This window comes from Diorhabda carinulata, chromosome 6 (genome assembly GCF_026250575.1).
Source record: "Diorhabda carinulata isolate Delta chromosome 6, icDioCari1.1, whole genome shotgun sequence".
Lineage (NCBI taxonomy): Eukaryota > Metazoa > Arthropoda > Insecta > Coleoptera > Chrysomelidae > Diorhabda > Diorhabda carinulata.
In genome coordinates this window covers 4,592,774-4,609,454 of record NC_079465.1, presented here as the reverse complement: position 1 = coordinate 4,609,454, position 16,681 = coordinate 4,592,774, and the positions used below count along the sequence as shown (strand labels likewise).

The window sequence follows — 16,681 nt, the reverse complement described above, 5'->3', positions numbered from 1 at the left end:
TAAATAGAATGTAAGACAGTAGAGTTGTTAAGAACTCAACGATGACCAGCCCAGAAAGAAGAAGACTTTGTCTTCCTAAGACTTACTGACTTACTTACTGGAAATAAATCGGCAATATCCTACTAATATTTAGTTAGAAAGAATTTCCTTTTGTTGTATTCGATTCCGTTTGAAGAATTTTTATAGTTGAATATATATTATTTTCATATTTCATGGTTTGCCAAGGTTTATCGTATTGATGAACTTTTCATCTATTTTCTAAATACCGAGATATCTGTCCTACGTAAGGAAAGTCACAATGATAACAAGGTACTTGATATATAATATTTTAGGTGGTTCAGTTTTTGGTTTAGTAAAATATTTTGATAATGTCCTTCATAACTTATACTGCTATCATATTTATTGAAATAATTCAATAGTTATTGAGAAAATATTTGTATATAAGGTAATGAAAAATGTTTATTATGATGCTTAGTTTTTGTATTGTTCCTTAATTGATTATAGTATCTGTTTATATTGTTCTTGAATATGTTATTTATCATTTTTTTCATGATAACGATTTTCTTTTAATGCAGTTTTTGCTTTTGAATAGCTGAGCATCTAACTTCATTATCTTGGATCTCTATCAGACAAACTCATAATCACTGATCTTTTTTCTGAGAGATACTTTGAAAACCAAGTTGGTATTGTCTACTATTTTGTTTTTATGTTATTGTTAATTGTATATAATGATGAATTAAAGTTTTTTATAAGAATTCAATTTTATGTTTTTTCAATTTAATTTTTTGTTATATTTTGTCCTGCTGTATCGCCGTATAAAAGGAAATGGAATACTTATGTTAAGTTTGCTTGAGACAATTTTCTCAGACTCTTCCTTTACTAATTGTGCTAAAACATTCGATCTGGAAGCTCCCATAGAACAACCATCAACAATTTCTTTATATATTTCATTCTCAAATTTGAAGTATGTTTTTGTAAGTGTTGTGTGTTGAATAGTATGCAATATTTTTAGTTTTTTATCGTTTTTTCAATTTATCATTTTCTAAAAAATATCATCTATTGAAGATATTTTCTGTACTACACTGCAGCGGCAAAAATCAAAGATTCTAAAGCCGTATAGGTACTAGAATTGTAAATATATATATGACATTTGATATGTTATGATAAAAATTGAATTGATTTGAAGCAATTGTAAAATTCTAAGTAAAAATGGAAGAACAAGAAACAGAAATCGCAAAGAAAATCAATATGCATCATTACCATAAGGAACGAGTAACTTTACGAAGATACAGTGAACGTGATACCCTGTAAAATGTCGCTACAATCGAATGTCCTTATTGACTATAACGTAAGCATATTCCTTCCAAACATGTTATATTCAAAAAGGAAATACCAATTTAGGAAAAGGTTTTTTTGGTATGAGCCGGCTGCTTGTATGACATGAATGTCTATTTTTTATTAAATAATCTCACTCTCATTTGTCTGTTCTTGAACAATTGGTATCTCTTTTAAGATAGAACATCAATATACTAAGATCTAGATGATTCTATTAGATATTTCGGTTCCCCAGGAGCAATCTTGATGAATAAGTATGACAAACTTATTATTTATCATCCGTAATAAATGTAATAAATTCTTTTTGTAGATACACTTGCAATCATAGCATATCGTTCCCTTATTCTCATTATGGACCGAATTCATACATATATAGTTCAGGTCTACAGGTCTTCTATACCCTTAGCTTCAATTTTCTTCATCATTCTCGTCCAATTCCTTCAATCCTCTGCTACTTATCTTCACTCGATCCTTCCTAGCTTATATATCTCTCTCTAGACTACTTGTTGCAAATTTTTCTTTGGGCGCCCTCTTCTTCTATTCCCTTTTTCTCTTTTCTCCAGTACCATTTCACAATTCTATGCTATAGCAATCTGACTATGCGTCCTAACTATATTTCTTTTCGTGCTTTCACTATTTGTGTTATTTCCGGCTTCTCGTATACCTTTATTAGTATTATCTTTGTACGTCTCCTCTACGTTTTTAATAATACTAATAGATATGTATGATTCCAATTGAAATTTTGATTATTTTGGTATTATATAATGTAAAAATTCTATATTTAGCTCCAGTTCAAACGTAGTTCTTTTCGTCTTTTGTATGTAAGAATTCAGAATCATACCTTTTGTTCTATAAACAAATTCTTAAATAATTTTTGCCGTCTACAATACGACATATGAATTTCGTTCACCCTGTATGATCACTAATTCTCATTTAAATGTTAACCGTATGAGTTTTAGTGAAACAATTCCATAAGAGATTATCAAAAACTTAAATATCCACTTTCAACAATGAATAGAACATTCCTTGTTAAAAAACACAACAGAACAACATCGTGCACCAAAATAATCACCTCCGTTTATCAATAAATCGAACCTTGTCCGGAAACGGTAGATTTTACAGATGTACAAGGTGGCTAATTTGAATAAAAACCAGTGTCGTAGGTAGCGCTGCGTTAGTTATGCGCGTGTCCGCTTGTCTTGTTAAGTGGCGCTGTGGAGCAATAAACAACATGGGGTTTGACGGATGAGCAACACCCTGAGAGACCCAGCTGCATGGAGTGACCGATGTCGATGGTTGGATCATCGATTATCAGCGGGACATGTTGATTTCGTGAGTGAACCGTTACCTTTGTTCGAAATCTACAAGTTTTATTACAATAGTTGATAATATTTGAAAGTAGTTACTGTGAATTGAACGATATTAAACTTGACGAGATTCTTTTTTATTCCAATAAATGAATGCAATAAATTACGATAGAAATATTATTTAAATTTTTAAAATAAAAAGGTGAATAGAATTTTTATCACCTTTTGGTTTTGTATATTTTCAACTACGAATGTAGTTGAAAACTACTGGAATTTACTGGAAATAGATAAAAGACAAACTTGAATCATTCCAACAAAAACTTATACCTATCATTTTTAAGCCAATCAGATGCCTTAACTTTTACAGATTGACGCTTGACCTATCTACAATAGTAGCTTCCATTAGAAATATGCAAATAAGTCATGCAAGCACGGAAAAATCCTTTTCTGGACGTGTAATGAACTATACTTTTTACTAAAATTATCCGAAAGAGACACAAAAACTAAGAATTGAATTTAATATATTTTTTATATTGAAAGAACTTTATTTTCTGTCAGTACAACTCATGTTAGTTTCCAAAAATGTACTGGGAAGAGGATTCAAATATTCCTAAAAACATTTTAGAGCTAGCAGCACAAGCTAGTCCAATTTGTTACCAGCAAGAGCCAAGTCAAAATATGAAAACGAGTATTAACTTTTTATGGAATGGCAAGATAATTAAAAAATTAAAACTGTAAGTGATGATATTCTTCAAGTTTATTTTGTCAAAAAGCCTAAAATAGTAAATCTTCCACGTTATGGAGTCGGTTCTCAACGCTAAAGAGTTGTTCAGCTATAATATAAATTGCTAGAAGCAAAACATATCCAGAAAGTATTACTTTTTTGAAGCGTCATCGTTAGTCTGTTATAAGCTATATAATAAAATAGTCCAAGGTACAATATCTACTGGCAATTGTGATTTTAGTGTCAAGAATTTTTATCGTTACCAATGAGGGATGTACATTTGAGCCCTGTGCACTTTACCGTGAATATGCGGCCTAAAAATATTAGATTATTGCATAGCGAAATCGTAGGTGTCATACCCGTTGTATGCAAAATATCTAAAATTAAAAAATCTCAAAAAATATACCGGACATGGGCTAAGTCATTCTCCGGGAACCATGTTTGGTGGAAAGCGGCGCTGATTTGCTCGCTCTGAATAGACGTGTTCTTTCAACGTAGTAAAAGGATACTTAAAAGAATCCATACAAAGAAAATAGAAGTTTCACAATAATTGTTCAACCCTTCTCACTTGCAAAACACAAGATCTGCGGCATTCCGTGAGGAAAATCAAAAATCAAATCAGTATGTTTAGTTATAAAGAAGGAAATAACGAAGGCACTGAAATTCTGCAATAATAAAAATTGTATTACATTACTATTAATACCAACGATTCCTAAATATATTAAATATGTTGATATTTTCAGAAACGTGTTATAAATAAGTAAGTGTTTTGTCATATAATTAATTCAATGTGCGCTGTTCTAAAAATGCCACCTTAACGTCTTTGTAAAAACAGGTGAATACAGGGTGTTTTTAGATAAGTACGATAAAAAATTAGATAGAGACAGAGAAATGCCTTATGTCTAAAAATTGTTACAAAAGTTTGTAAAGAGTAAAAAAAAACATAAAAATAACTAAATAAAGACACAAATAAAATTAAAATTTCAATATACAGAAGAAAACCACAATAAGGAACAAAATTATTAGTAATAGTAATAAGTAATATTTAATATATAAGTCTATAGCATAATAAACAAGTATGCATCATGCCTGGAATTAAATATTATTATTAGAATAGGAGTCGTTTACAGAGTAGAAGACACTTTCCAGTAAACATTGCAGAATGCGAAAAAAGATTATATTGGCAAGTGATTGTGCAGTTTTTTAGCATTGTAAAATATTGAGCACACATAATTCTGAACGTGTAGTAGGTAGGTAAAGATCGTGCTCCGCTTTCCTGAGTAGATATCTGTGCAACGACCTTTCTTAAATTGGAGAAGAGTGCTTACGAATTAGGCAAACGGATTCAACGATGAATAAGGAAGGAGGAGTCAGAAATTTTAATCTTTTAAAGAAGTCCCTGCAGCGAGCCCTGCTGTTTAGTCTGAGTAAATATCTAACAGCTTTCTTTTGTTTTGTTTTAATATTCGCTCAAATTGAGTAGCACCTCACGTCTCAATAACTTGTCAATGTCATGATAACAGAAGCATAAATTGTTTTTAATAAATATTTATTTTTGTTGTTAAGTATAGGTACATACATGTTACTTTTCTAGTTTTCTTTCATCAAAGGAAAATTAAGTAAGGATCCCCTCTCTTTCTAATACTGGTTAAGGGCTGAAAAAGAGAATGTTTCACGAAAATTATCACTCATACTTTGGAATAAATCATATTGCTTTGGATTAAGACCAGAATAGTTCACCACCAAATGCGTCAAATATTCAAAATCGTTGTGATAAATTTAAATTTAATCCAATTTCTTGATACCTTCTTCGTATTTTAGGTATAAAGTGCCCTCAGATTGAGGAAAACTGGGCTGTGGAAACGATCCAACTATGGGCACACCAGGATACTAATGGAGATAGAGAATAAGGCAGATACAGTTGACAAAGGTGTGTTGAAACAACGCACCGACTACACTACCGCCAGACTGACTTTTGATATAGACCTGAACATCCTCATCCCAACGAGAGAGGACTGGGAAGATTACCCAGGAACAGTAAGTAACTCGATCTTCACGGACGGGTCCGTAAAAGACGATCGGACGGGAGCTGAAGTATACTCTGAAGTTCTGGGAATAAGGGAATCCTTGAGGCTTAGAAATGGCTGCAACATACTGCAGGCCGAGTTGCGGGTAATAGAACGAGCCGCGCAGCTAATCCGATGCAGAGATGAAACGGCGCGTGACATCACAATCTACACAGATAGCCAAGCGGCTCTGAGATCACTATCGTCTACGGCAGAGAGATCTAGGTCAGTGGTGAGCTGTTGCGAAGCCCTGTCATGGATTCGTGACCGAAAGGTTGGGCTCTGCTGGATACCTGGACACAGCAATGTAGAAGGGAATCAAATGGCAGGCAAACTAGCCAAATTGGGAACGACCAGGAGCGGGGACGAAGCGATAGGCTTGCCACTACCACCGATCAAATTGCTGAGAGACATGATAGATAGAACATTAGAGGAAGAGCACGGCAAGAGATGGAGTAATAGAGATGACTGTGTCATCTCACGCTCCTTGTGGCCGGTGCTACAGAAGAGAAAGACAACAGAACTGCTAGGCTATGGGAAAGCCTCGATCCGAAGGGTCGTAGCAGTGATTACCGGTCACTGCACAGTAGGCTCTAGACTCGGGAAAATGGGTATCAGAACCGTCGATCTCTGTGCAGAATGCAGTGAAAGGGAAGAGACAAACGTCGAAACATTGGAATGTCTGGAAGAAGCAGCGGAGCTGGGTGTTGAGGACCTGAATCACTTCATTACAAACTGAAAAAGCTTGGGAAGGGAGCAAGGACCTGGCAACGGAAGAGATAGGGAAGGGGAGTGAAATGGTGCTGACTGAAAAGTCAGCAAGGGCATCATCATAATGGGCCTAAGGCATCCGAGTGGATCTCGGCTGAAAAGTGGAAATCACCCAGTTAACCTAACCTAACCTTTAGGTATAAAATGTTCTATAAAATTTTTGTAGACCCCAAATTCAAATAATAACCCAACCAACTACCATCTTTATTTTTTTATCCATTGAACCATTAGAATAAATGATTTTAGCACTTTACTTAGCTAAATCATTCAAAATCAGCTTTAAGATACAACCCACTAAATACTAGTTTTATCAATAAAGTCCTTTTCTCACATTCTAGCTATATTACCATATTACAATTGATTTTGTTTTGTATAATAAAAACGAGTGAATGATAAAAAACAATGAAATGTGTTTATTCATACATTAAGGTCATTTGCGGTAACAAAAGTAATTCGAAACATCGGTGTTTTTTTCATACATGAATATATTGTAGAAAGGGTGGATTATCTTACATTCGTTATTGAGACATTTAAGAATATTGAATTACGTTTGAGAATATTAGTTATTGATTTAACAATAAGTTTTGCAAACAATCTAGTTATTATTACTTATTAAAAACATAATTATTACTTAACCAAAACCTATCTTAAATGATGAAAATACTATTTGCTGCAGATCAATAATTGTAATTCCTGAAATGAATTTTTCTACTATATTTTTTTCTCTGCAATGCAAGTCGAATCGTATATTTATTATATATTAACTAAGATAGTTTAATTGAATGTTATCCCATGTAGTTAATACGGTTTTCAAAATAGCACGCACATAATTTTTATAACAAAGTTAAAACAATAATTTTTATTATGCCGAACTTTGCTGTTATACCGTGTGGCGGACACGGGTTTGGCAGGCTTTTATCCTTGCGAATAAAGAGAACGACTCTTTATTGCATCCAATTTTTATCGCGAGTACCAACTGTTCAACGACACATCTAAAAAATAGGCAAATATTGACCACTACCATTTATTTAAACGCATTCTTGTACGAAGATTCGCAACAGCTTAATCACACTCATCTACCCGCCCTTGTGCTTGTTGTAACTGGCAATCAATGAAGGCTGGAGCATTGCTACTTCAGCATTTTTTTCATTAGACCAGTTTTGAAATTTGGTTGCTACCACCCACACAAAAATACATCGCTGTAGTAAGCTCTTATTAGTCGCATAGTAGCCTAACTCTCGTAGATGTCTCATCAATAACAACTATGTGAAAAAATTGTCAAAGTATATCTTCATGTAACAACATGGGCTAACAACTTTCCGAGCTCTATGAGGGTGAGAACTACATATTTACCTAATCCAAAGTCTTTCTTGTCAGAGCTTTTCCTCGTGTACAAACTGATAAATTATTTGACGTAATGCTTTCCATATTACTTAATCATGGTTTCGTTGACACCATAATGCTCATCTAGACCCTAATATTTTTGGAATTTTTCGACCAAACTGCCTAACAGCGGATACAACTTATACAGCCTGTCAGAAGAAGCTGCGTGCTAGCATTCAAACGTAAATTTTGAAGCATCGCTTCAAATCTATTACATCTTATACTTTCTGCAAAAACTTTCGACACATCATTATCTCTAGTGAAATAGTCTTTTATTGGCTAACTTCACATAATAACTAAAATTACATAAATCTCGTTTTCTGTAACCATCAATGATTTATTTTTCTGTTTTGTTTGGTCTACAATTTGTTTTGCTAGATCTTTGTGAAAAAAAGGCCTGAAATATTCTAGGGGGTCTTAACAATTTTGACTTTCAGTAATTGATTTTCCCGTTTTTTTCTTCGTGGGTTAATCCGCGCTTTCAAAGAGGAAGCGGTTCATCAACTTCATCATCGCTTTCTTCACTCGATGAAAGTGGCCGAAAAGTTCCGGTATTTGACGATTGAAGCCCAGAAGATGTTGACGGCAGATTATAATCTCTATTTGCTTAAAAACTCCTCATATATAGCGTGATCACCTCGATCAATAGGTGGTTCAACGTAAATAAAGTTTTCCGCTATCTCATAATATAATACAATTATATGGTCTCAAGCACCATGAAGCGAAAAAAAACCACTTAGATCCCAATATGCAAGTCCTTCGATTTATTTAACGGCAGTACACACACAAAAAACACAATAGATTTGTTAAAAGTTTATTGTAAAAATTTGAAAAAAAAATACGAAATATTACCATTTATTCAAAACAGTCCGACCGCGACCCGTCATTTTAGAAAATGACAACTGACAAGTGAGTTATGTCATTTGGCTTTTTAAAATGGGGTTGCCAGTGTAGAAGAAATATGAAACATTGCAAACAAAAAACTGTCAAATTACTTATTTCGTCAGTGACATATAACGAATGTCCGTGCGTCCTATTTATCGAACATTATGCTGTAATTGGTTAAAATGGCCGGTACTTATTAGCAAAATGATTTTTTACATTAAGGTTTTTATTCTGTTTTTGAGTTTACATTTGCGTTTTCCAATACAGGGTTCTATGTAGTTAAAAAAATTAATTAACGACTAAAATGACAAGTCTTACACTTAAACAAGACCATTCTTTAAAGATGTGAAACAAGGCTTCGATAGTCCGTAGGGAGAAAAAACGGGTGAATACCAAAAAGATTTTATCACCTTCCTCTACATAATCACCTTGACTATCAAGGCACTTCTCATATCTGTTAACCAGCTTTGCAATATCCTCAATGTAGCTACCAATGATTATGAGTTGTGACGGTTTCTTTGCGCTCCATGTTAGTTTGGAAGCACCGCCCTTCAAGCACTGCTTTAGTCAACAAATATCAAGAACACTCGATGCTAGGTAGGCTAAAAATAGCACATTGAAATCGCTGAGGGAGTCGTTAGGTTACACTAACGCTGTGGGGAAGGTCATTGTAGTGGATCAGGACACTTACAGAAATCAGTATGACTCTTCGCTTATATTAAAGAGCTTTCCAAAGCGTCGCAAACCTAAACTAACCATCGTAAATCAAATCATCTGAGTTCACATGATACACCCTGTATTCTCCTACGATTCGAAACAATACAAAGTCGTGATTTCTATTTAGAAAGACATACTAATCATGATTTAATAGTATTCGATTGGTAAACTCAAAAATAAATTTATTGTTGTACCATTCATCTTGGGATGCGTGAAAGTATGGCGGGTTTAGAACAGAAAACACTCATCATATATCGAGCCATCGATCGATAATATATTAGAGAAAATTGGCTTCTACGGTACGTTCAAAAAATATAGTGAGCGAACATTAGAAAATTAACAGAATAATTATGGGTTTCTGTGTGGCCTGACTGCATAAATTAATAGTGAACTATAATTAAATACAGTAATTCTCAGGAATACCGCATAAGATGTGTTAAAATTTTCGAATTTATCTTATGTGAAAAGTTATATGATGAGTTTTTAGGATAGAGAAGGTCAAAATCGAGATGTTCTAATAAAGTAAGCATAACGGGGGTTCGAGAGAGAGGAAGAGAAAGAAAAAATAACGCGAGAAAGATTAATTTGCTAACATAAGTCATATTGTTTCATTAGTGAAGATATTTTACTTAAACATTAATTGTGAATCTACGCATTATGCTCATGAGAACATGTCAGATACCGCTACAGTCCATTGTATATGATACGTACATGATATTAACGCAACGGATATACATAGTGATCAAATAAAAATGTTTAAAGCACCTGTGACAGCAAGGAAAATAGGTAAAATTGAAGAGCAACGAAGAAGATGACTCCTTTGGAACTTTCAAGGATATTATACATCGCCATTTGAAATCATTTGGTGAGGTCTATAAAAATTGCATCGCAACATAGGAAATCAGTGATTGGACAAAGAACAAATACCAAAAATCGTCGCAAAGAGAGGTCGATTTGAGCGAAAAGTCTTGTTGTGCATCTGGTATAATTATGAAGATTTAGTGTACTTCGAAATCATTCCAGATTGTGGATCCATCAAAATCGAGGTATGTAGTAGACAGGTGAAGCAAATGTATGACATTTTAATTGGAGAAATATACAAGGTTAAGTAAACAAAAGACAATCTAAATCACATACTGCGAAAATTACGTGGAATAGAATCGAAGAGCTTGGGGGTATTGAACTCCTGCCACATCCAGCATTCAGTGCGGACCTTGCACCGTCATATCACTATTTATTTGAATCCAAAGAAGATGTCGAGGGCGCAGTGCGATAATTGTTGTCTCCTTTATTTTTGTGTGATTATTTAATAAAGAAAGTGGTTATTATTTATGAGACACCCTATACGAGTGCGTCAACAATCTTATTATATGGTTGTGGGATTCAGCTCGTGTTTCAGTTACATCTTCGTTTTATAATTATATGCTTGTAGAATAAAATCTATTGAAAATACCGTAGCGAATAATAATTTTATTGTAAATGCGATACTCAATTGAGATGATTAAGTCGTACGATAAGAATTTAAATACCAATAAGGATGAAAAATACATGAAAATGTATGGAAATAATTAAGTCACACCAATATTTCGACAATCAAATTTTTTGATGTGTAAAAATCTGGATTGGAATCAAATTTGTTCGGTGGTTTACGGGAACTTAAGTAGAAAATTATTGGTATAAGTTGTATCGTCCCTCGCACAATACGGACAAATGAACAATACCGTATTGCAGGAGACTCCGCCTGCTGTTGTCTGCTAAACACTATTGTTCCTGCCGAGTTTGCGCCCAAGGCGCCCCCAATGAACAATACGTTTTCGAAGGCTATTGTCCGACTGACGACTGGCGTCACAATACGACGACGCTAAAAGGCGGCGTTAACAACAGCCAATCTCTCGCTTTTACTGATAACGAAAAATAATGATAACTACAACAAAAGACTGTAGATATTATATAGGGTAGTATTTAACTAGCTAATTATCGAAAAAAAGAAAAAATTAAAACGTCAGAAATATTTGAAAATTACAGATGTTTCTGGAATTTATAATAGTTTTATGAAGGGAAGGAAAACAAATAATATTTACTGTTGAATTAAATTATTGTTCCACACTGTCTAATGATTATTATAAAACATTATATGATAGTGAATTATTAGTAGGCTCAAAACTTTAATAAAGAATCTCGTATGAACAAATATCTAAGAAATCAAATATGATACAAAAATAATGAAAGAAATCTTATGAAATAAGTTTGAGCCAGTTCTGGTTTGACATAACCGTTTTCGTAAGATCGTGATTGGAGTGATTGTCATGAACCATGGATCTTAAAAAACTACATCAAGTTTTGCTGAAAAAGGGCACAAAAAAAATTGAGAAAAGTTAAAATCTGCCTAGTCATAATAAAGTAACTTGCCCTAAGAAATTCCGCCGAACAAGTTTGACAATCAAAGGTTTCTTTCCAAGAAAAACGATTACGAACTTAAAATTTGAGAATGGGGTATTTGAAAAATGTGTGAAGAGTATTGAAAAATGTACTAGCGGTTTTCTCATTTAACATACCACAAAAGTCTTCCTATTTGACCATATCCGCTTAATTCACGATTTTTAGAACCATATTTTGCCATCAATCCTGGCTTTGATAAGTCCATGATAGAAATACGAAAAAAACTTTTCAAGGTAAATATTTTTGACTTTTTGGAAGCGTTCATGAAGAAAACAGAATATTTTCGTAAGAAACCCTGGATGATCTATAAAAAGCTAAAAATATTGGATAACAAAATAATTATGTCAATTCTGGATCCATATATTTTGATCCATTATCAAGTCTTGTACAGTTTTTTCTCTCTGAGCTTTACTGGATTCAAATCTTATTCCTAATATTAAAAAGAATGATTAATCGCATCAGTTGATTTTGAAAGCTTGTTCCTACGTATTTGCTTAAATAAACGACAGTAACAACAATAAAAAAACAAAGATATATTTCAAATTATGATAACTAACATAACATAATCTTAGAAATTAATTCAAAGTATCGGTGTTTTTATTTGATTTTTATAAGGCCTTGAAAAGTTTCATTGATTCGTGTACATAAACAAAAGTTATTCAGTATTGAATACTTCTTATCTTCAAAATGGTTTTATATAAGTTGCTTCAGCTATTTTTCAATAATTTTGAATATTTGCAATATAAGTTGTTCAATCTCGCATTTGGAAGATCTTTTCTAAGGAAGACATTTCAATTTCAAAAAACAGAAACAATTTCATCTTTAATATTATACATTTTGACAATGCCTTTTCTCACCTCTATTCATTTATAATCAATAAATTAAAATATTTAGTTTTAAGTTATAATACGCCATCTCTTAGCAATTATTATAAATACGAATACTTATATGTATTTTCTTTTTAGCCCACTATTTCTGTATTTACGACAAAAGAGGACATTTTGATACATTTATGAACATTTATTTGGCTATAGCAGATTCATATTACATCAATGTACCAATAAAGAACACATTAAATTTACTAGCGAAATAAAAATCATCAAATTGGACAAAACATGGCAGCTACAATGATTCATGTAGAACAAAATCATACTTGGATTTTGAATAAATATAATACAGTTTTCTATATTAATAATTACAGTTTTACAGTGATTGATCGACATCAATCGAGTTAGGGCAAAAATGTATAGATGGCACTACACATTTTAGATTGGAAGTAATTTCTTTCATATAAAAATCGAATAATGAAAAATTAGTGATTTTATAGAAATAGGTTATTAGATTAATGTTTAAAAATAATTGAGAATGTATATATAAATTATATAAATATAATACGGACAAAAAATGGTAGTGGGTCAAACTAATATAATGCTGTCCTCTACTGTAATCTACTTCAACTAATAACGTTGTGAATCTAGAGATCTTTTACTACGTCTATACTCTATAGTACATGTTTCAACAACTTACGGCGCTACTACTGCGAGTGAATAGATTTGCAGATAGAATTCTACTTTATTTGATTAATTAGAAATTGAAAATAGTATTTTAGCTTAATTATATCAGAAAACAGTAGATGGCAGCATACATTCTACGATCACTTATTTTCAAGACTATATACGAGTGTCTATGAAAACTTATATTTCATGAAGTAGAAAAGATTAAAGTGAAAAATGGTATCGATCTCTAAATATTTGTTTTCGAAGCTTAAATTTTATCCGTTTTGAATAGTAAGCAAATTATTACTATGAGAACTATATTGTGAAAAAGTTTTGTCGAAATTGTCGTAGTTTGTTTTTGTTTTGTATGTCCAACTCTACTATCAAAACAAACTAACATTTGGAACATGGAAAGCAATAATTTTCATTTAGAAACCAGGTATATCTTCCTAAGAAATAACATTGTACAGATTCATAGGCCAGATACATATAATGCGCAAGTTATTAGTATGACCAATTTAAGAAGAGCTGAAGATAATTCTCCAGTTTTGTTTTAGAAGACATTACGCTCCGATAGGGCAAATTTTTCGGAATTACAGAATCTCGTTAGATTTTCATGAAAAAATCTTCGACATAATCTGGACCTTTAAACTGATGTACACAGTAAAGTAGTTTCTTTTATTTATTTTTGCACCTAAACCTTATTCATAAGATCTCCAAATAGCAGTCAATTCAGGGTGTCCCAACCTTTTTTGTGCCATGCCCCAACCAAGCCCTTCTAAAATTTTTATGCCACTCTTTGATACATTTTTAATATTAAAAAATTGAACTGTTTAATCAAGGAATTAAATGACAGGTTTTAGGAAATTGTTAACGAAGAACAGTATGTTAATAATGAAAAACTAAAAGTAAAATTCGAGATAATTCTAATGAGGATATCCTTTAATAATTTGGGGAAATTCTTGCGTTTGATGTTTGCCGCACAGAGATAATATTCTAGGTTCCAATTTGGTTAGCTTCTTCTTCTTCTTTCGCTCCTTTTATATTAAATTATTTTGCATTTCTGCTAGTTCCTGTTGATACTGCATATTTGATGTATCAGACAAATCCACCGCATCATCCATGGTGGAAAATCAATTTGTTTTGAATCACAAAATATTTCTTTTAAATGAATTAGAAAAAGTAGTAAAAAATAAAAATATTTTTATATCAGAAAAAGTTAGACTGAATAATAACAAAATATAACTTACTTAAACTGAAAGCAGAAACTTCCTTTACCTCTTCAACTCTGTAAAATGATAACATGGGACATTCAAGAAGACAAATGCTTCTCAGACTCAGTGGGTGTCTAGGAAGCATCGGACCACAGATTTTTCACGAGTCGTCTCAGCTTACCTTCTTCATAAATTGAAGTTCTTTGATTCAGATGCGAACAACTACGTTGTTTAGCGAGATTTTAAAGCAGCCGAGGGTCCATGCAGAGCCTACCGTCTGCTACTTAACGACGTCAAAAACCTTATTGATATTTTGGTCTCGTTAAACGCATTTGTAATATTTAGTTACCGCAATTATTTAGAAATTTGCTGTTCACTTTCAATTTTGACAACGAAATCTAGAAATGCATTCAAATGACCTAGAGCAAAAGCGTTAAACTCGTGTCCCCCTGTGGGCCGTGGGCCTATCGTTGGGAACCACAGAGTTAACATGATAAGTTATCAATTTTAGGTACTAACAATTATATACATCAATTACTTTATTTTCATATTAGATAGTTCCAAGACTTTTCATTTTTTCATTTTTCTCATTATCAGCGAGGGATGTTGTCGCCAAAGGACAAACCGATGCATCATATTTTTACCATATTTTTCTAACAACACTTAGTTCGTCCGACTGTATGATTCCGATACCGATATTTTCGGATTTACAGTTCATTTGCCAATAAGTAATCTCGTATCGCATCGTATGCAGTTACCCATCTATCAAATTACATTATTGGTAATATTTCTTGAAAATATCAATCGCTAATATGAGGGTGCATGCAGATGTTTCTAAAATTGAATCATTTTTGTTATCGAATGATTCATTTGAATGATTCTGCGTTTGAAATATATATATCGTACACGTAATTTGGGTAATTCATATGTTGAGGGGCATTTTTCCGTTGAGAGATACCTTAATTATGTATATAATTTGCGTCATTAGAATTATCTCGAATTTGAATTTTAGTTTTTCATTATTTGCTTACTGTTCTTCGTTAACAATTTCCTAAAACCTGTCATTTATATTCCTTGATTAAACAGTTAAATTTTTTAATATTAAAAATGTATCACAGAGTGGCATAAAAATTTTAGAAGGGCTTGGTTGGGGCATGGCACAAAAAAGGTTGGGACACCCTGAATTGACTGCTATTTGGAGATCTTATAAATAAGGTTTAGGTGCAAAAATGAATAAAAGAAACTACTTTACTGTGTACATCAGTTTAAAGGTCCAGATTATGTCGAAGATTTTTTCTTGAAAATCTAACGAGATTCTGTAATTCCGAAAAATTTGCCCTATCGGAGCGTAATGTCTTCTAAAACTAAACAGAATGAATACGTACAATGTTATTTCTTTGGAGGATATACCTGGTTTCTAAATGAAAATTATTGCTTTCCACTGAATGTTAGTTTGTTTTGATAGTAGAGTTGGACATACTACGACGATTTCGACAAAACTTTTTCACAATATAGTTCTCATAGTAATAATTTGCTTACTATTCAAAACTGATAAAATTTAAGGTCGAAAACAAATATATAGAGGTCAATACCATTTTGGAACGCGCAGATGTTTTTTGAGAGAAAAATGGAGACATTTTTATTAGTCAAAATATTATTAAGAAATGAAAAATATACATTATCTGCTACATCATAACATGATACCTGTTTTTAACTTCATGAAACTACTTAACCGATTCAACCAATTTCGATGTTAATTGAGCCTTTGGAACAATTACTTCTACTACTAATTCTAAATCTTCCTAGCCATGCGAGTGTCTGTCGTTTACTTCTTCAAACCATCCTCTTTGATTTTCTATCTAATACTTTCCATATTATCCCAATCCATTCATTATTGTTTTCTCTGACGCTAGCTCAGTTTCCTCATTCCATTTTTTCTTGGTCTTATTTTTTTCAAGATTCTTTCTACGATTAATATTATTTTGTCTTGTCCCATTCTTCTAATATACCAAAACTATCTGAGCTGCACTTTTTCTATATTAATATCTATTAGATTTTCCTGTACGTATTATTTCTAGTCCTGTTTATTTTTGTTTATCTTTATATATCTCATCTCAATGCTCTATATCGTTGTGTTGTGGTCGATATTTCGACCTCCGAAATGAATGTAGGCAAGACAATGCTTCGAAAAATTTGTGTTTTAATTTCTTTCTTTAACTCTATCTCAGGAAGATATACCTGTGGATATTGACCTCGAACTTCTGTAACTATAGAGTTCGGGAAAAACGTGCATTGGTAGGTGATTCCACATGCTCCTAAGAAATGAGTCTGGGTGGCTGCAGGC

General features: G+C 32.7%; 1 protein-coding gene across 1 annotated transcript; it reads left to right on the top strand.

Moving 5' to 3' along the window:
* The first annotated feature begins 5,259 nt into the window (after positions 1-5,259).
* Positions 5,260-6,171, top strand: LOC130895235 (uncharacterized). Its single transcript, XM_057802440.1, has one exon. It carries the CDS (start codon positions 5,260-5,262, stop codon positions 6,169-6,171), a length of 912 nt encoding a protein of 303 aa, XP_057658423.1.
* The last annotated feature ends 10,510 nt before the right edge of the window (positions 6,172-16,681 follow it).

Excerpts from the sequence above, each read along its gene's own strand:
- LOC130895235 (XM_057802440.1), top strand. The coding sequence starts at position 5,260 with ATGGAGATAGAGAATAAGGCAGATACAGTTGACAAAGGTGTGTTGAAA.